This window comes from Echiichthys vipera, assembly GCF_963691815.1.
Source record: "Echiichthys vipera genome assembly, chromosome: X".
NCBI lineage: Eukaryota > Metazoa > Chordata > Actinopteri > Perciformes > Trachinidae > Echiichthys > Echiichthys vipera.
The window spans coordinates 4,675,625-4,696,823 of NC_139825.1; the positions used below are offsets into that span (position 1 = coordinate 4,675,625).

At 41.4% G+C, this 21,199-nt stretch overlaps 1 protein-coding gene across 1 annotated transcript in view; it reads right to left on the bottom strand.

Moving 5' to 3' along the window:
• nfasca (neurofascin homolog (chicken) a) overlaps positions 1–21,199 on the bottom strand; it is a 115,136-nt gene that overhangs the window by 46,937 nt on the left and 47,000 nt on the right. Inside the window, exons 13-22 of the mRNA XM_083939120.1 lie at positions 16,600–16,724; positions 14,589–14,633; positions 13,847–13,948; positions 13,353–13,550; positions 7,939–8,009; positions 7,600–7,822; positions 7,241–7,356; positions 6,873–7,083; positions 3,488–3,610; positions 2,800–2,973 (exon numbers count right to left, since the gene is read on the bottom strand). Of these exons, the coding sequence (XP_083795246.1) occupies positions 2,800–2,973; positions 3,488–3,610; positions 6,873–7,083; positions 7,241–7,356; positions 7,600–7,822; positions 7,939–8,009; positions 13,353–13,550; positions 13,847–13,948; positions 14,589–14,633; positions 16,600–16,724 (1,388 nt within the window). The remainder of the gene's footprint in view (positions 1–2,799; positions 2,974–3,487; positions 3,611–6,872; positions 7,084–7,240; positions 7,357–7,599; positions 7,823–7,938; positions 8,010–13,352; positions 13,551–13,846; positions 13,949–14,588; positions 14,634–16,599; positions 16,725–21,199) is intronic.

Below are 21,199 nucleotides of genomic sequence, written 5' to 3' on the forward strand. Positions count from 1 at the left end.
CACACACACTGGTTCCAGTAGTTCACACAACCAGACTCTCACATTGCTGACACATTATCGAACCAACCTAGTTCCCATGCAGAGAAAAAGTCTGCAAATGGTGCAATTACATAATAAACAACAGACTGCCATACTAGGAGACACTGGACACAATACTAGTCAGGGACAGGTCCAGTAACTCTAATGAGAAACTGGGTCAGACACGATGTTGAACTTCTAAAAATTATTATCTATTTCAGGCAAGTTTCAAGTTGATTAGTGAAATGTGTTGAAGGATAAGACTATTATTCTTACTCTCTGTGCCTGTCACCTTACCTTGCACAGAAGCTGAATTCTATTCATGATAACACAAGATCACACGAGAATTGCAGGTTGACAAATCATATGATAAATCAGGTTAGCTTTCACCCCAAAGACAGATATAACAGCTCACAGAAATATACTCTAATTTTTACAAAAAGCTCAGTAATATTCTAAAACAGCCAGTTGCTGTAGTTTTCAGGAAATGTTAGTTAAACAGAAAGAGATGTTGATGAGGTTTTAATAAAAGTTTTGGTGGAGCTTTATGACAGAAATTAGATATATCCAGCTTTAGATATAACCACAATACTTAGTTAGTAGAATCAGTATTTAGTAGTATCAATTCATTATTGTTTTGGGTCTGCACAGGGGATTTTTCAGGCTGTTACTATTCACTGTTCATTCATGTCACTACGAACGTAATGCACTGGAATGCTTGTGTATTCCAGGTATTTATTTCATGTGTATACCAATTACAGTATAAAACGCACAGGACTTTCACCCAGGGGACATAAGTTTGTGTCCTGGCAGCAGTGTCTGTGTCCCTAATCCTAATCAAGTCGTTGTGTTGCCTAACCTTAACCGTCACCTTTTGGTGTCTAACTTAAAGTTGTACTCCATAAGATTTGAGATACACTGTTTCTAGCGGCCTCTTTCAGAACAGGCTTGCAAGCTCACAGGCCTTGAAAGAGGAGTAAAAGAAGCCATCTATATAAAAGTAGAGAAACCATCCCTAAACATAGGCAGAGGTCTGAGGGCCCGTCCACACGAGGACAAGTTTTCCTGTAACCGCACAACTTTAGTAATTGTTAGGCCGACCATCCACACACAGCCGGCGTCATCGAAGCCTGAAAACTGTATCATTTGTAACAAGGTCCCAGAGTGGGAAGATTTGGGAACGCCCCCCGTGAAACCTCATACTTTGTTAAACAATGCCGTCATCGCCCCACCTCTGACCTCTAATCCCGGCATCACATAACAACAACAGCGCTGCTGTGTGGTGAGAGACACGGACCCACAGATTGAACTGTACTGAGCCACATGTATGTGAATGAATTAGGCTGACCAGATATGTTTTTCCCTGATCTGAAAAAGTCGCTAAATTGGTCGCTAGTAGCTTTTAATAATTAAAGTTGCCAAGAAGGTCGCAAAAAGTAGCGAGACAGTGCCCGCTTGTGAGTGCTTTGGGACAGGGAAGGGGCTCACAGTCTCTGCTCATTGAGGATGATAACTACAGAATAATTCATGCATCAGAGTCCAAAACACCACAAAAGTCTTCACTAACACCAGAAACAGTGGACAGATTTCTCTCTAGCATGGATGTGGATTTGGGAAGTCTCCAGATTTGGAAAGAAACTCTCCGGTGTTTGTATTATGATTATACACAACAGCGTCTCTCCCGCTCTTCTTCTCCTTTGTTGGTGTATTTCTGTGGCATTTACAGCGCCACATCCAGGCCTGGCATGTGTATTACAGCGCTTTTACGGTTTAGTTCACTGATTTTCTGTGGACGCAGATATTTCTTGAGCCGAGTCCGTGTCCGGACGGAAAACTTTTTAACGATGGAGAAAAAAAAAAGTCGTATTCAATTGTGTGGAAATACCCTAAGACACCACTTATTTCCAATTTACAATTTTGCCCTTTCCTCCCTTCCCAGGAGATTTAACAATCTAACCTCTAAGAACAACTGTTCTCCTGTGACTCCAACGACTGTCATTCAGAGCCAATAGAGCACTAACAAAGTCGAAACCAACTTCCCACCAACGACTGCAACTCTATCGACAGTCGTTGGCACTTGGAGCCCAAAGGGTTCCAGTGACATCATCAGCCTTGTGAGAGGTTAAATACCTGGATCTCCACACCAGATAGTTGGACCATCAAATGCGTACATGAACTGATGAAGCTTCTTGGATGAGAGGTGAAACGTCTTCCTAGACAAATAACCAAGTCCAGTTGCTTTTGACTGAAATTGCTTTGGGGACTGTTCTTTCAGAGCCTCCATCTTGTCACGTGTGTTGCCAATTGTAATTTTTTTTGCTCTTTTGTAAACTTTATTGAAACCCATTCACCTCTCTACTTCCAGTCCGTCCCCTATGTGTTACCCTCTTAAATACACACACACACACACACACACACACACACACACACACACACACACACACACACACACACACACACACACACACACACACACACACACACACACACACACACACACGTTCCTGTTACACTTCTGCCCTTACTACAAGCCTGACTCAGAAGTTGGAATATCCAATTTCCGATTACAAGTGAACGCAGCATACCAGTTAGTGCCTTGTCCTTAAAATAATGAACTCTAACATGTGAGGGCAGAATGGCTCAGGTATTTGTTTGTCACTCTGGTGAAGTGGCTGCTGAGTAAAGCTTGATGAGTTTCAGTGTCTCAGATGCATTTTCAACTACAATAATGGTTTTGGAAGCGCAAACAACAAACAAACTGTCAAATGTAGAAACACTCACCTTCATTGGCGAAGTGTGGGGACTCCTCAGCATAGACCTCTCCTTCTCCCACCTGGGTGAGCGCTGACAGGTAGAACTTGTAGCGGGTAGATCGGTCTGGTAGGTGAAGGGTAAACTCTGTCACATTAGGAGGGAAAGTCTCCAACTGGGGACGACCCACCCTGGTGCCATTAACTGCAATCACATCCACAGAAGAATGAGAGAAAGGGACAGATGGGTTGGCTTGCTATCAGAATTATTGTTATTTGTTTGATTATCAGGGAGTCTGGTACTGCCGCAGTAAGCTTTTCCTCATAGTTTTACCATTTAACGAAACTTCCAGTTATTACCTAGAATTTATCATTACCGATGTTCAGATCCTTCTGAGCTAATTCCTGGTTCCCCTTTGACATACTTTACATACTGCTGTTATTCGCATATGTGTAGTACTTTTACAATACAGTAGCTGACTAAAACAGACATTGTAAGAGCATTCACTTTCATTCACTTCTGAATAAGTGGTTACAGCTGTATGGTTTCAAATACAATTTACTTAAATAAAAACCATGAACCAAAGAAAATTACTCACAAGCACTTTTAAAGTTCATACTGTTCAGTATATAATCACCAGGTAGAAGAAGACAGAAGTCTTTATGTCTAAATGTTTGAAAGTGTGTATGTATGTGTGAGAACTGAGGGAGCAGGTCACCTGTTTTGTACTTGAGCTGGTAGCCTATCAGAATGCCGTTGGGCTCCAGAGGTTTGTCCCATTCAAGGTAGATGGTGTCAAAATTCCTCCGGTTAATCCTGAAAAACTTCGGAGCATCTGGCACTACAGACACACAAGGACAAGACATTATGGTCTATAAAGTTTCATTTTAAAGTTAAGTAATAATAAAGTAATCATAAGAACTGAGATATTTGTTTGGCCGTAAGATGTAACTGCAGTGAGCCTCTGGGACTTCATGTCCCAAGCTGGGCAGACCAACCGCTGCTGACTGACAGCAGTGCATTTGCATCTGGAGAGGGAATGTCTCCACAGACACACCGATTGTAATACTCAGCAAAAAGGCAACAAGTGCTTAGTGGGTCATATGATCAATCACTGCTGATTTAACTCACTCTCTGATAGAATAGAATAGAATAAAATAGAAATACACTACCTCTGTGGTTGCTATGGCGCCGTACTAGGTGGCAGCCTGTAACAGCAGCTCCCGTGGGTTTTTAAGTTTTTAAAAAGTTTTTGTTGTGTTTGTGTTTTGGTTTTTGCTCAACTTTTGGCGACTCTTCTCCGTAATTAATATTTCCTGAGAGAGGACGTACATCTTTCTTTTTTTGAACTTTCACTGCACTTTTTGTGTTGTTTTTGTGATGGTTTTGCTCACCCTAGCAACGGAGGGTCAGGAGCGCATCACTGAGCGCATTGTTTACATACGCAACCAGCTGATTGCGCTGTGTGAACCTGTACTGCTGCCTGGAGCCAGACCTGAGGTCCCGAAGGAGCTGCGGAGGAGACGCCGTGGCTGCAGAGCTGGAGTGAAACGGAGGATGAAGAGGAGGAGACACAGACCGGCTGTACCGGCGATCGTCATGGGAAACGTGAGGTCTCTGGGGAACAAGACGGACGAGCTGGCCGCGCTGATAAAGGCTCAGAGGGAATATCGTGAGTGCAGTGTGTTTTGTTTCCCGGAGACATGGCTTCACCCATGCATCCCGGGCCACAGCGTGGCGATTCCCGGTTTCAGCACTGTTCGGGCGGACAGGGACGTGACAAGCAGCGGAAAGAAAAAAGGAGGAGGGATTGCACTGTACGTGAGTGAGAGGTGGTGTAATCCCGGTCACGTTCACGTAAAGAAACGTCTCTGTACCCCGGACATTGAACTGTTGACTGTGGGGATGAGGCCTTGTTATTTGCCCCAGGAATTCACGTCTGCCATCATTATCGGTGTGTACGTTCCTCCCCCCCTCAATCCCCTGCTGTTAGCTCACCTGTGCAGCACCTCTCCTCCTCCTCCACCTCTTCCTCCTCCACCTCTTCCACCTCCACCTCCTCATCCTCCTCCTCTGCCTCCTCCTCCTCCACCTTCACCACCTTCCTCCTGGAAGACTTCCTGCCCGATTCCTGTTCCAAAGAAGTCGTCACCATAAGACCTCAATGACTATCGACCAGTGGCCCTCACATCTTACGTCATGAAGGTGCTGGAGAGACTAGTTTTGGTCAACCTGAGGCCGCAGGTGAGAGCCCTGCTAGACCCTCTGCAATTTGCTTACCAGCCCCACTTGGGAGTTGATGACGCTGTCATCTACCTGCTGCAACGAGCCCATTTGCACCTGGATGGTGGAGGAGGTACTGTGAGAATCACATTCTTTGATTTCTCTAGTGCTTTTAACACCATTCAGCCACTGCTACTGGGGGAGAAGCTGTAGGTGATGGGAGTGGATGACAAAATGATCTCCTGGATTACTGACTACCTGACAGGCAGGCCACAGTTTGTCCGTATGGGCAGTGTTCTGTCTGATGTGGTGGTTAGTGATACAGGAGCTCCACAGGGGACTGTACTGTCTCCTTTCCTGTTCACCTTATACACCACTGACTTTCATTACAACACTGAGTCGTGTCACCTGCAAAAGTTTTCTGACGACTCGGCTGTTGTTGGGTGTACAAGTGAGGGACAGGAGGAGGAGTACAGGGCACTGGTGGACAGCTTTGTGAAGTGGACTGGACAGAATCACCTGCGGCTGAACATCAGCAAGACCAGAGAGATGGTGATAGATTTCAGGAAGGAGATGATGACAGCTTTCCAACCTCTGTGCATTCTGGGAAAAGATGTGGAGGCGGTGGAGGATTACAAGTACCTGGGTGTTACCATCAACCACAGACTGGACTGGAGATCTAACACTGAAGCTGTTTACAAGAAGGGGATGAGCAGACTTTACTTCCTGAGGAAGCTGAGATCCTTCAATGTGTGCAGCAAGATGTTGGAGATCTTTTATCAGTCTGTGGTGGCCAGTGTACTTTTATTTGCTGTGGTTTGTTGGGGAAGCAGCATTGGCGCCAGCGACACCAACAGACTCAACAAACTGATCAGGAAGGCTGGCTCTGTGATTGGCTGCAAACTCTCTCCCCTCTGCCTGACAGAGAACTCCGCTCTCTCTACTGTTTTTTTGTATATATTATTATTGTTATAGTATATTTTTCATATTTTGTTGTATATATTATTATTGTTTATTGTTTATAGTACACTGTGCACTGTATATATACACTATGTATATATTTTATTCTGTTTATGTTATGTACAAAGTTTTTATTTGCTGACCCACTACTGCTATTACAAAATAATTTCCCAGTCTGGGATCATTAAAGTAATTCTATTCTATTCTATTTATTGATCCCAAGCTGGGAAATTGCAGAATAAGATAGATAGGAACTTAAAAGAAAATTAAATAGATGAAAATCTTAAAAGTTGATAAAAGAGATAGTTTTTTTTTATTTTATTTTTTGACAGGGACTCGGACGGAGGAGGAAGAGCCGAGTGCTCCGCAAATGTTGTTTTAATTGCTCTTTGCTTAGCTAAACACTGAAGAGGGTCATGTGGTGGACTAGTGCCAGCGTGTAAGCGGATAGCTCCAGGTGCTTGCTGCTGCAGTGACACAGATCCAGTTGAAAATCATTTCCCTCTTAAGTGTTACCAGCTAATGCTAGTGCTAGCTAGCTATTGTTACCTTTGTTTGCAAGGTGCTAAGGTAGCAATGCCCTAAAGCATTCCCTGCTTTCTCATTTACCTCATTCACTCTAAATGGGACCTTGATTTACAAAATGAACATCTGCTGTATTGAAGAAGACTTGTAACTAGTGATTGAGACCATAAACTCATTAGGAAAATGTTTACTGAGGTATTAAATCAAGTTTTCTCATTGACTTGCCAGTGGAGTTGTCCCCTGCTGGATATTAGAAAGAACACAGGTTTAAGGCACTTCTGCATTGGCTTCATTTTTCAGAAAGCTAAGTATATATCAACTATACAGTGTATAGTCTATAAGAGCACGAGATGTCAGCCTCTCATGGATGTAATATCTTAGTTGTGAATCCTCACCTCCCTCCTTGGTAGTGAATTCCACTGTGTTGCTGGCAGGACCTTCAAAGAGGTTGTTGGCAACAACCATGAACATCTTGTATTTAGAGTAAGGAACCAGGTCACTGAGGATGCCAGATGGCTCAGCCATGTTGCTGTAGAAACCTTTGGTCTTGTTCTCCTTACTGACCACAAGACCCGCAACCTGACTGGACTCACGCCAGTAGTACAACTGGGAGGTATAAGGGGAAGGAAGGGGTTAATGGGTAACAATAACAGAGGAGGGTGAGGGGATTAAAACAGTGAAATTGTCAGAAACTGAGAATCAGTCTGTTTATAGACAAACTTTGTGGTTCATTATCATTCTCAAAACACAGTTTTAGTCTCACTCTGTACTCCTTGAACTCTCCTTGGACAGAATTCATGTCCACGGGCTTCCAGTGTATGGTCCCCTTGGTGCTGTCAACCTTTGACACCCGCAGGTCAGTGGGAGCATCAGTGGGCTCTACACACATCAAAAGGGACACAGTGTGTGTGAATAGTTAGAAAGGTTTGGCTCTGTTTATGCAGAAATAAGAACAAATTCCCTCAGTGCTCTTGTTGCGTTGCAGTCACCAAGGTGAAAGGATTCACTGATGATATTGTGAGAGGCTGAGTTTTGTCAGCTCGAAAATATCTACCAGTTTTAGTTCAAAAATCAATGATGTATCGGCTTTGACAAGCTGATATCCAGTGTGTATCTACTCACTGTCCTCTCCAGAGTATCCAATGACCACGTTCGACTCAGGTCCATGTCCAAACTCATTCCTGGCCTGGATTTTGATCTCATAAGGCATGTAGGCTTCTGTGTTGTGGATGACATGTTTGGACCCAACTGTTGTCACATTACTCCACTCCTCTCCTGAATCCTTCCGTCTCCACCAAATGCTGTAGTGCAGGTTTGGGCCATTTCTCTCCAGATCAAGCAAAGGCTGTAGAAAAGAAAACAAATTAAAAAAAAAGCTCACTAGGAAAGATAATTGATTTGTTTTCTTAATATTTTGTTTTGCTATTTTAAATTTTAACTGTAATCTTGTACATGTTTTACCTCCCAGGTGATCTCCATATTATCCTTCTTGGATCCCCATCCTCGCAGACCTCTGGGAATAGCATCTGGAGCTAGTTTTGACATAACAAAAGTCACTCCTATTGAACAACATCAACACTATAACGTACCGTTAAATTGGCTTAACACCTACTGAGAAGCCTGAAGTGTACTGGCCAGTAGTCTTTACTCTGTTCTACTTTTACCTTAAAGGAAAGGGCTACAAACCCACGGGACAATTTCATATCTCTTTAAGATAAGATAAAACTATTTTTAAAAGCATTGTGTAGTCTTTATGTATATATTCTTGGAACTACACAAGCATACATTGGTTAAGTTTCCTTTGTTTGTCACCTTTTTGTATGGAAAATGGGTGTGAGCTAAACCAAAGCGGAAATGATGAGAATCAATCCATCTGGCCGAGGCAGGTTACTTTATTTCAGCTATGATGAATATTGTGGGCGAAACAACACCATCTATGGTGATTTTAAATATTTACACCCTCTTTAAGCTATTCAATCATGTGGACGTCATGTAAAACACAAATTGAAAACGAGTTTGTTTTTAGGTCTAACATGACTACATCATTACAATAAAGGCATTTTAATTATTTAAAAGAAAGTGCTTCAAACAAACTCATTTTGTGTTCAGGAAGCTCCTCCACTCTGCTCCAATTATTTCTTTAAAATAAAACAATCATTTATTTTAGAGCAAGGCTGCAATATGAGAGCATACAGCAATATCTGGCTTGTTAATTCAATTCAGTTGAATTTTATTTGTCAAATCATAACAAAAGTTATCTCAGGACCCTTTACAGAGTAGGTAAAGACCACACTCTATGACTTATTTATGATTTACATAGACCCAACAATTCCTCCATAGAGTACGGTGGCAACGAAAACCTTCCCTATAACAGGCAGGAACGTCGGACAGACCCAGCTCTGTGGAGGACGGCATCTGTCTTGACCGGTTGGGGAGGAAGAAAAGGAGAGAGAAAGATAGAAAAGACGCACAGATGGACAGAGAGAGACAGACAGACACACTTCCAGAGATGCAAGCAACCAAAGCGCAACAGCAACCACAACAATATCCATAGTAATGTGAATATGACTTATATATTATGGCAGTTAATACAGCAGAAAAGTGTAAACAAGCAAAGCTAAGGTGATAGATTATGAAAATGATAGTAATTATAGTGGCAAACATGATCAATGATGAGTAGTGGCAATAGCAGCTACGATACAATGAGACATACCGCTGATGGTGTTTTTATGGCTACAAATTTTATAGTTTATTAAACTAGTGAGAGTATATGTGAGTAACAGTGATAATAGCAGCAGGAAGCGTCATGCAGGACCAGCAGGCACCACCACGAACAGCAGAGACCTGCGAGACGACCAAGCACAAACAACTCCGGGGAAGAAGTTGAATTAGAAACATGCATTGATGAGACATGAATGATACAGACAGAGAGGAGAGAAGCTCATAGTATCAGGAAAAGTATTGTCCCCCGGCAGACTAGGCCTATAGCAGCATCATTAAGCAGAACAAGCTCAGCTTTAATAAATAACAACATAGCTGAGGGCTTGTAAGCCCTAGCTGTAAGCTTTATCAAAAAGGAAAGTTTTAGTTTACTCTTAAATATGGGGACAGTGTCTGCCTCCAGAATAACACTTTGAGGCCACAGTAGAGGAGCTTGGTAGCTGAAGGCTCTGCCTCCCATTCTACTTTTGGAGACTCTGATACGACAAGTAGCCCTGCATTCTCAGAGTGCAGCGATTTAGTCGGGTAATACGGTACTATGAGCTATTTAAGATACGACTGAGCCTGACCAATAAGAGCTTTGTAGGTAAGGTGAAGGATTTTAAATTCTATTCTAGATTTTACAGGTAGCCAATGCAAAGAAGCTAATACCGGAGAAATAGGTTCTCTTCGATTTGTTTTAGTAAGTACACGAGCTGCAGCATTTTGGACCAACTGGACACTCTTAACAGACTTATTGGAGCAGCCTGATAATAAGGAGTTGCATTAGTCCAGCCTATAAGTAACAAATGCATGGACTAGTTTTTCTGCATCTTTCTGAGACAGATTGTTCCTAATTTTTGCAATATTACGCAGGTGAAAATATGCAGTCCTTGGCGTTAGTTTTATGTGAGAATCGAAGGACATATCCTGATCAAGAATAACACCCAGATTTCGTACTGTGGTGCTGGAGGACAACATAACATCATAAAGAGTAACAATATCTTTAGCTATTGAGTTTCGGAGGCCTTTGGGGCCAAGTACAATAATTTCAGTTTATCTGAGTTTTTCAGAGTTTAACATCAGAAAATTGCAGGTCATCCAGCTTTTTATTTCCTTAATGCACATTTGAAGTTTATCTAACTGATCAGTTTCTTCTGGTTTGATCGACAAATACAATTGTGTATCATCAGCATAACAATGAAAGCTTATGGAGTGCTTCCTTATAATATTTCCTAAGGGAAGCATATATAAGGTGAATAGAATCGGTCCAAGGACAGAACCCTGTGGGACTCTGTGACTGACTTTAGTGTGCATGGAGGATTTGTCATTAACATGTACAAACTGAGATCTATCTGATAAATATGACTTAAACCAGGTCAATATGGTTCCTTTAATGCCAATTAGATGCTCCAGTCTCTGTAGCAGGATGCGATGGTCAATAGTGTCGAAGGCAGCACTCAGATCTAGTAGAACAAGCACAGAAACAAGTTCTTTGTCTGAAGCTATTAGAAGGTCTCAGTGCTATGATTCGCTCTAAACCCTAATTGGAAGTCCTCAAATAACTCATTATTATGTAAAAAGTCACACAGCTGATTGCCTGATTGCCTGATTGCCTGATTGACTAATTTCTCGAGGATATTAGAGAGAAAAGGAAGGTTAGATAAAGGTGTATAGTTGGCTAGTACCTCAGGATCAAGACTGGGCTTTTTAAGAAGAGGTTTTATTACAGCTACTTTAAAAGACTCTGGTACATAACCTGCTGATAAAGACATGTTAATCGTATCTAATACAGGAGTGCTAACTAAAGGTTACACTTCTTTAAGTAACCTAGTTGGAATAGAGTCTAGGAAACAAGTAGAAGGCTTTGATGTCGAAATAGTAGATGTTAATTTGTTAAGATCAACTGTAGAAAAGCAGTCCAAGAATATATCAGGTTGTACAGTTGTTTCTTAGGTTCCTGGGTTTGAAGAAAAATTGGTGCCAAGCGAGTTGATTTTGTCTCTAATAGTTATAATTTTGTCATTAAAGAAGGTCATGAAGTCGTTACTACTAAGGGTTATAGGAATACATGGCACAATAGAGCTGTGGCTCTCTGTCAGCCTGGCTACAGTGCTGAAAATAAATCTAGGATTTTTCTCATTCTCCTCTATTAAAGATGAGTAATAGGCTGCTCTGGCATTACGGAGAGCCTTCCTATATGTTTTTAGACTTTCTTGCCAAACTAAGTGAGATTCCTCCAATTTAGCGGAGCGCCACTTACTTTCCAATTTTCGCGATATTTGTTTTAATTCATGGGTTTGTGAGTTATACCACGGAGATAACTTCCTCTGTTTCATTATCTTCTTTTTTAACGGAGCAACAGAGTCAAGTGTTGTTCGTAGTGAGCCTGCAACACTTTGCAACAAGGTGATCAATTTCAGACAAACTAACGTCAGTACAGGAATCTTGAATATTACGATAAGGCATTAAATTAAATGCAGATGGAATCGCTTCCTTAAATTTAATTACTTAAGTTTCTACACTATCAGATAAACATCTAGTGTAGAACCTTTTGCCCAGAGGTAAGTAGTCCTGTAATATAAATTCAAAAGTTATTAAATAATGGTCTTATAAAATAGGATTCTGTGGAAAGACTATTAAGTCATTGATTTCCACACCATAAGCCAAAACAAGGTCGAGGGTGTGATTAAAACAGTGAGTAGGTTTATGTACACTCTGACTAAAAACCAATCGAATCTAATAGAGAGATAAACGCAATACTAAGGCTATTATTATCAATGTCCATGTGAATATTAAAATCTCCTACAATGATTACTTTATCAGATTTAAGGACTAAATTTGACAGAAACTGTGAGAATTCCGATAGAAAATCAGAGTACGGACCAGGAGCACGGTGCACTATAACAAGTATAATTGGCTGCACAGTTTTCCAGGTTGAATGTGAAAGACAAAGAACAAGACTTTCAAATGAAGTATAATTTAGTTTAGGTTTAGGGTTGATTGATAGGCCTGAGTCATGAATAGCTGTGACCCCTCCTCTACGACCACTTCCTCGAGGAATATGAGTATTAATATGACTGGGAGGAATGGATTCATTTAGGCTAACATATTCTTCATGACACAGCCAGGTTTCAGTCAGACAGAGTAAATCAATATGGTTATCTGATATCAGATCATTTACTAATACAGCTTTAGATGACAGAGATCTGATGTTTAAAAGTCCACATATTATTTCATGATTTTGTTGCATAATCACAGATTTTGCGTTGATTTGTATCGAGTTTTTCTGTAAAGCTCCTCTTCTGTTCATTTTTGATCTGGTTAATTTAGATGATCGTGGGGCACACAGCGTTTGTATACTATACTGAGCTGGAAAATACCCCTCAGGGAGTGCAGAGAGGTGTGTAAGACTGCCACCCTGCTTCCTGGGCACCTGCGATAAGGGCAGCGCAGAGAGATGTATTAAACTGCGACGCTGCTTCCTGATCCCAACACTGGGTTGTCATGGTTTTACACCGCTAAAAACTGCATCCAGGTTTTTAGATATGAGAGCGGCACCCTCCAAAGTAGGATGAATACCATCTCTCCTAATAAGACCAGGTTTTCCCCAGAAAGACTGCCAATTATCTACGAAGCCCATTATTTACCGGGCACCATCCAGACAGCCAGTGACGGAATGATGACATGCGGCTATACATGTAATCGCAAGTCAAGTTGGGCAAGGGACCAGAGAAAATTACGTCCGACATTGATTTTTGCATAAGCACACACCAACTCGACATTAATTTTAGTGACCTCCGATTGACGTAATCGGGTGTCATTACCGTTGTCGTGAATAACAATCTTACCAAATCTTTTGATTTCACATGAGTTTGTTTGCCTTGCCTCCATGTTTGAGTGGCCCCAGCTAAGAGACAACAACTTGACCCCAGGTCCTCTGAGTTTTACAACAGTGTCCTATTGAGTTCAACTGTTAATTTCAAGAGGACACTTCATTTTAAAGTTAAATCCATTCGTACAAAATGTAGGAAAGTTGTGATTTAAAGCCCTCAGTCAACAAAATAATGAAATGTTTATCCTGACAGGAAGGCACATGAACTATATTAAGCAAACTAAGAGTTACATGTGTCTTCAAACCTATATAACTATATTTAGCAGAGTGTGCTTCTCACCAGCTCCACTGGTCTTGTATCGTGGCGAGGGGCGGCTGGGCTGACTCTGGCCCACTGAGTTGAGGGCGATGACCCTGAACTGGTAGTTGACAAAGGGAGCGAGCTGCAGGATGACAGAGTTGAGGTCTCCAGGGTAATTGGAAAGGTCCTGCCACCTACCCGGCTCCCAGCGGTCCTCCTCAAACTGGACCAGGAATTCTGCAGAAACACACAACTCGCATGAGAGGAGGCCACTTATTGTCAAAGCAGTGGAAGTCTAGGGGGTTATTGTGATCTTGAATGGGTTCAGCTGGTTCTCTTGAATCTCCTACAGTTGTTATTTCCTGTACTCTCCTCTCCTATTATGTAATTTAATCCCCTGATATCCTTTCAAGTTGAATGAGCCGGTAACATTCATTTTACAAACCTTATCATTTTAAAATGTATCTCACTTCTTTAGGAATTAGTATTTATATATCGACATCCCTTCATTATCATTTCTTTCCTATACTGACGCGTGATTGGGCTCCCGTGGTCACTCCCAGGGATCCAGGTGAGGCGGACGCTGCGGGCTGCGGGGTCTGACACATCAAGATCGATGGGAGGGTCTGGACGGTCTGCAGAGAAACAGGGATTAACCTGACCTTAGACATGGGAAAACACAAACAAACACATATACAAACAACCAAAGGCATGCAAAACACCTCCCACTCACACAATGACTATATACTATGTCATCTATTGTAATCAATTAAACTTCAGTTCAGATAGACCTCTGGATTTTGTTATAACACCCAATAACACCTCCTAGTGTCCTCCCAGTTCACTGATAAGTTTCAATATCAACAGTTTTACTTGTTTCAGGCAATAAATAAATATATCCCCAAGTGAAACGAGGGCAAATGAGAAAAAATACTCTATTACTAATAATATTAACAAACAAAAACTAAGAATGAGTGAAACTATCTGAACAAACATTTTCACACTTGTTATGACATTAAATGACTTGACAGTATGGATTGTGGTGCACGATATACAAATCCATTCTGTACAGTCTCTTCTCTCCAACACACATGGAGGAAAATATCTTCTTTGGCAGACAATACAATCAAATCCATTATAACTGTATTTAATATGAATATCAGAACACAGCAGAGGCAAAAGTTTAGACAGTAAAGTAAAACAATAAGAACAGAAATAAAAATCAGGAGAGGAAATAAAATAATAAGAAAGAGTTGCACCCGAGCCGTGTGTTACCTGGAGGCAAGGCACTAGAGACTGAGGGGTTGAGGGAGGCTTCCTCTGTCAAGGACCAGGAAGTGGGTATAAAGGTTAGAGTTTTCAAGTTAGTCTACCAGCTAGTCAACAGCAAGGGAGCACAACAGTAAACATGTCATTTAGTACACATCATATTAATATAAGTCAGCGTCACTAAGCTCCAGTTTGAGACATCATGTAATCATCATATTTACATTTGAGACTTTTGCATTGATGATTATATTGAAAGATAAATTATAATGGGTAATAATGGGTAGACTGTGTTAACCCAGTAGGTCAACTAACAAAAATAATTTGTCCTTGAGGATTACAAACATTCCTGCTGTATGTTATTGGAAAATGTATTGTATTTTACTCAATCTGACGCTTTAGGTTTATTCTGTGAAAGAAATCAACTAGATGTCACCCCTTTTCCACTGAGACACTGTGTCTTAAAATAGTCAGTACAGGAAGTTAATAAGAAAAGTCACTCCAGACGTGATGAGAGCTCTGTGTGTGGGAACATTCAGGGTATGCATATTTATTTGACATATTATAGATTCAGGGGTCTTACTGAACAGATTTACGTGACTTTACATGACAAAAAAAATCGAATGGGTTGTATTTTTTTTTTTTTTAATTGGAATTTTAAAGTATGAAGTCATGATTTTTTAACTGTTGAAAAACATGCATTCACATTCATTTACTGATAAAAGTAGTGGCTAAAGATTCAAAACAATTTAAAAACGTGTTTTTTGATAAATACATATATATAATATAAACTAAAAAACTTTATAAATATAAAAAAATGTTAATATATATTATAATGGATAATGTAACTGATTTGATTAAAAACATATCAGTATGATCACCCTTAATGAGTTATTTGTAAATATCTAGAATAAGTATGTGGAAATAATAGTAGTACTGATAATATTACTAATTCTATGGTAATAGATTAACTTATGTTGGAATACTAAGATATTAGTTATACTATATTTAAAAAACTGTGGGTTCTGTTAGAAAAATAATCATTGACTTTTAACAGGTTAACAAATAACAGTAGCTTATTCCTGTGGCTCACTGTCATTAATGGAAAAAGTCTCAAACATCAAAACAATGGTCACACAGGATGTTCAAACAATCTACAATATAGCTTCACTACAGCACTGTCTACACAGCACTACAGCATCTCCATTCACTGCATGCAAACTGTTGCATCAGTGGGAGTAAGTGGAGTTAAAGCTAAGCTAGGTAAGTAGTATTTTAGTAAACTGCAGTGACAGTAAAACATGCATAATTTCCATTTGAAGACAGAGAGCTGAAAAATAGCACAGTGTCAAAGGAAACGGCATTTACAGTAAATATCTAAAGATGAAAATATAAAACACCAATGACAATGTGTGTGTGTTGTGTGTGTGTGTGTGTGTGTGTGTGTGTGTGTGTGTGTGTGTGTGTGTGTGTGTGTGTGTGTGTGTGTAAAGTGCTGGTACTACATCTGTAACCTGCCTCCGCCAGATGGATTTATTCTCATTTTCTCTGCATATCCATCTGGGAACTCTCTTTTGGAGATCTTTTAGGAGGGGGCAAAAATACTGGTTGCTGCTTGGGTAAACTATCTGTTTATCACCAACATACGGGCCAAATACACATAACAGTCACTTCTCTTTGCATCACACTTCGACCCGCCTCAAAACCAACGCTGATTGTTTCGGTCGCTTGGAAAACCTTCTCCAAATTTTCTCTGCCGCAGGTTACCAGACTGATCTGAGAGTAAAATACAATGGAGCTTGCGAGATCAGGATGGTCTCACAACGCTACAACATTTGTTACTGTAGTAATTTCTTTAAAACGTTTTTACATGAAAAACACATATGGTATTACTGTGTGATAGACCAGTTTAAGTTTAAACAACATGTGACATATTTGGGTTCAGAAATATTCTTCAGTTTTACATTCAACTCCTTGTCCAATGTCATTGGCTCCAGCACTGTTGTGTATGTGAGTGTACCTAACACAGTGAGGCGGGCTGAGGCTGAGTCCTGGTCTATCTCAGATTTAACAGTGCAGGTGTACATTCCCTCATCGCCTTCATTCACTTTGGGGATGGTGAGTGAGTCTCCGTCTTTCTTCAGCCTGGGACACAAACAGAGAGAAAGGACAGGTTGTCATCAATATTTCATATTTTAGGGGTCATCCCTATGTTCCCCTCTCGGAAACCATTGGACCTTTTTTGTTAGGGGTAGGGTTAAGGTCAGGGTTAGGTGGTAGTGTTAGGGTCTAAATAAGCCTTTTTCCGGGGAATTCAGCACTGATTGTGCAAAAAATAACAGACAACATAGGACCCTTTCTGTAAAAAGGTGAACATATGGACCTGGGGAACATAGGTATGCTCCCCATATTGTATACTTTGTCTCTTCTGGTGCTAACATCTGATGTAATGTAATGTAATGTAAAACATTTCTCATTGTCTGAAATGTTTTAGCTCTATTTGTATTTTATCAAAGTAATGTTCCTGGTGTGTGCCATACAGTAACTCTTATAGTTATTGCTTTAATCGTCAGTTTCTCATTAGTGAATTTCTTTTTTTACATATTTACACCGCCATAAAAGGATGTAATGATACATTGATCTGAATTTGATTCAGTGATCAACAATCCAATGTCATTGATTCAAAGTGAAAATATGGATATATATCACAATCTTTATAGTTCTTCTTTGTATTAAAGAAGTAGAATCTGAAAGTATTGTTTTCATATAAATGTGTGGAAGAGCTCAGTAATAAAACTGTCAATTCATATTTTAGTGTCTTTTTGTTTGAATAAATGTAACAGATTGTGCTGTGTGGATGGTATCATCTCACATCGATGAGACCACTGAATTGAATTGAAATCATATCAAATCACATAAATCATATCATACACAACTGAACCCACAGCTCCTCTGCCTGGTCACCGCATCCCAGCAAGCAGTCCTCAACAGCCTCGCCCCTCAAACCCTTTCATCGTATTATACAGGAGGGTGCCACTTCAGATCTTTCCATTACATGCACAACTTACCCTTCCCTTCCATCGAAAACGTATCAATAACCAGTTTCATTACCCACGCCAACCCCCTCTCATTCCTAAATCCATATAATTGCTATACTAACCCTACAGCTCGCCGGAGCACAAGCCCCTCTATTTTATATTTTTACCCTCGCATAAATGTGTTAATCAGACCTACGCAACACAGAACCCCCATATTGCTCCAAACACTCACCCCGGCAGCCGACCTCCTCATCCCCGGCATCCAGACCCTACGTACAGGATGCATCTTCTCCCCCGTCAACCCAACTTTTAAATTATGTTCGTCTTTGCAATTTTGGTTTCCTCAGGCGTCCAACATTTACCACCTACAACCTATCGCTACATGCAAGCCTCAACAACACTCCTATCCATTTCTCAAATACCCTCTGGTCATCCCAAACTACCTAAGCCATGCACAGCCATCCAAGCGATATCCGAACAGTCCATTCTCGTCTCATCCAATGAAGTTTTGGGGGTTGATGAAGCAGCATGCGCTCCCCGGGCAGGTGTGGCATCCATACAAACCTCAACCCACCTCACACCATTCATCCCTGACGATCGACCCACATCCTTCATCCCCGACACTCGACCCACGGCAATCATCCCTGGCGATCAACCCTCTCATCATTCCCTTGACCCTTCTCTTCATCCAACCTAAAAAAACCCTAACCCTACCTTCTTGCATTTCCTGGCTATTCAAATCAAATCAAATCTACCTTTATTTATACGGCGCTTTTCATACAGAAAAGTATTGCAAAGTGCCTGACAGAGATGTACAGAAAAAGAGAAACATCAAATAAAATCCGGAGAAGAAAGTTAAAAGAACCCACCCCCACAGTCATGCACAGAGACATACACAAATATGTATACGTTCATACACACATTCACACATACACACACAGCCACGCTGACACACAGACACACACACTCACACCTACACAAACACTAGCTGTCACTACAGAGACATGGCCGGGCAGCGAGACCTGAGGTACAGAGGAGGCTAGAGGAAGCTACCTTTAGGGGGCCAACCACACTGGGGGAGATCCCAGTCCAAGGTCGCAGGGAGCACCGCCACAGAGACCACCCCAACCCGGGCAGACAGGAGCCTCCGCACCAAGGTGCAGAGCCCTCTAGTCACCCAGGGCCGGAACTGTCCATGGGACATCACCCCCCGCGGCCAGACCAGAGACAACTCCCAATCTGGCAGGCCCCCTGAGGAAACACTGGAGATTAAAAACTGTTGCCTAAAACAGTAAAGGGTTAAAATAAGGAGGCTTAACACATGAGGGACTAAAACATAAAAGCACAGAGGCTAAAAACATGAACCAGAACATAAAAGCATAAGAGCATAAGACATGGGAGGCCATAAAAAAATAAAGCATGAAGGCTAAAACACAGAGATTAAAACAGTAAAAAAGGATGAAAAGTTCTCTCATTAGCACTGCCTAAAAGAAATGAAAAAGAGTTAAGATTTAAATTAAAAGCCTGGTTGAAAAGACCTCAGCAGTCTCCGCGACCCTGAGGCTCTCCTGCAGGCTGTTCCACAGTCGGGGCCCATAACAACTGAAAGCCGCCTCCCCGTGCTTTTTTGAACTTACGTGTGGTATGGTCAAAAGGCCGGAACCGGAGGACCTCAGGGTTCTCTACAAGCCATGTTTCTAACATGACATTTATTTAGTTTATTTAGTAGAAAAGACAACTCAGAAAGAATTGTCAAAGTAGTTAAATAACAAGAGGAATACAAACTAAAAGAAGTTAAATCCTGCTAGCTAGGTATTTCACGGGGAAACCGAGAATCGAATCTTAAGGCCCTCACTCACCACTGCTGCCTGTATGCTGGAGTTGGTGGGCCTGTATGGTCACTAGCATGTCCATTTATTATAAGGAAATGATTAACATGCTTTTTTCAAATCTGCAATTATTTATCCATCTGAAAAATGCTGGAAGCTGCTGTCCCCATCCTGTGGCAAACTCGCAAGATTACTCTTCCTATCTGTCTGGTTTTAAATAGAGAAAAAGGGCTTTTAGGTATGCTGCTCATGTTGCAGACAGATTCAGGTCTAAGGGAGCTGCATGGTCTCTTTAAATGTTTCTAAAAGCAGACTGAAGGATGTAACGGCAAATCCTTTAATTAGTGTTATTCCATAGGCACTAGCGGTGTAACAATACACGTATTCTTACCAAAGCGTCACGGTACAGGCACTTCTGTACAGGTACAGAGGTGGACCGGAGTGCGTAAATGTGGCATACAAAGCGTTAATTTGGTGAATGTACAGTCTAGAAAAAGAAGTGAGAGAGTAGCAGAGCAGGCAGCGGCAGACAGGCCCTGCACCCCAGCGAGCGTGAATGTGTGGATGGATGTCTAGCGTACAGAGAATGAACTGCATGAAATCGGAGCTTGCAGATGTGTCATTCAAATCCCAAGTGTGGGATAACTTCATATTCCAGGTTAATTATGAACATGCACACGCATTTAAAAGGCACCATCCAGGTGCTACTTCTTATGATTGGATGTTATTACATGTTTGACCGCTAGGCGGCAATACTGTTTTGTAGTCAACTTACCGTGCCATGTGTAGGTGCAACCGGCATCCCATAGATGATTGTTCATTTCTGGATTAATGTTAACTTTCAGTTTGATAATGAGAAGGCCTCAGCCTGCTCAAAAGGGAAAGACTAGGCCCAAAAGCCTGGTAGCCTTTGTCCCTGAGCGCATGGTCACAGACAAAGGCCATGCAAATATCCCCCAACAGGTCACTTCCAGGTGTGAACTCTCCAAGGAACCCCAAACTGTTAGTCCATTGGCTGACCTGACCTCTGGGGATGGCATCACCATCGAGTCTATAAAACTGTAGGACACCTCCTGCTCACTCTTTTTCTTGGACTCTCTTTCTTGGATTCTCTTCGACTCTCTTCTGCGGGATCCAGGGACCAGCTGCCTGCTGTCCCTAAGCCCTTAACATGGCCTATATGGAGTAGGATCATCAGCCAGGTTAACCAACCGGTTACTAACCCATCAGTGAACTTAGTGGAGGAGCCTGATCTCAGTGACACGTTCTTTGTTGGTATGGTGAATTGTGAAAGAAAACAAATTAATAATCCAGACAATGTAAATTATTTCACTAGAGAAGATATATGGATAGCACCTCTAATGATAAATGGGACTGTAGTCACCATGAGATTGGACACTGGTGCGAAAGCAAATCTCATAAGCATGTGTGATGTAAAGGCGATGAAAAATAAGCCACAAATAAAAAAGAAAGAATCTGGACTGAAAGACTACATGAGGTAAATGAGAGCATAAAACATGAACACTATCAAATACCCACAAGGGAAGAGATCATCAGTGAAATGTCAGGTGCCAGCTACTTCACGAAGCTTGATGGAACACGGCTTCTGGCAGCTGAAAGTGGATGAAAGCAGCACAAAGTACTGTACCTTTAGTACTCCCTTCGGCAGACACTGCTTTCTCAGACTGCCTTTTGGAATAAAGTCAGCACCTGAAATATTTCACAGCGGGATGGAGCAGATCATCGAGGGCTT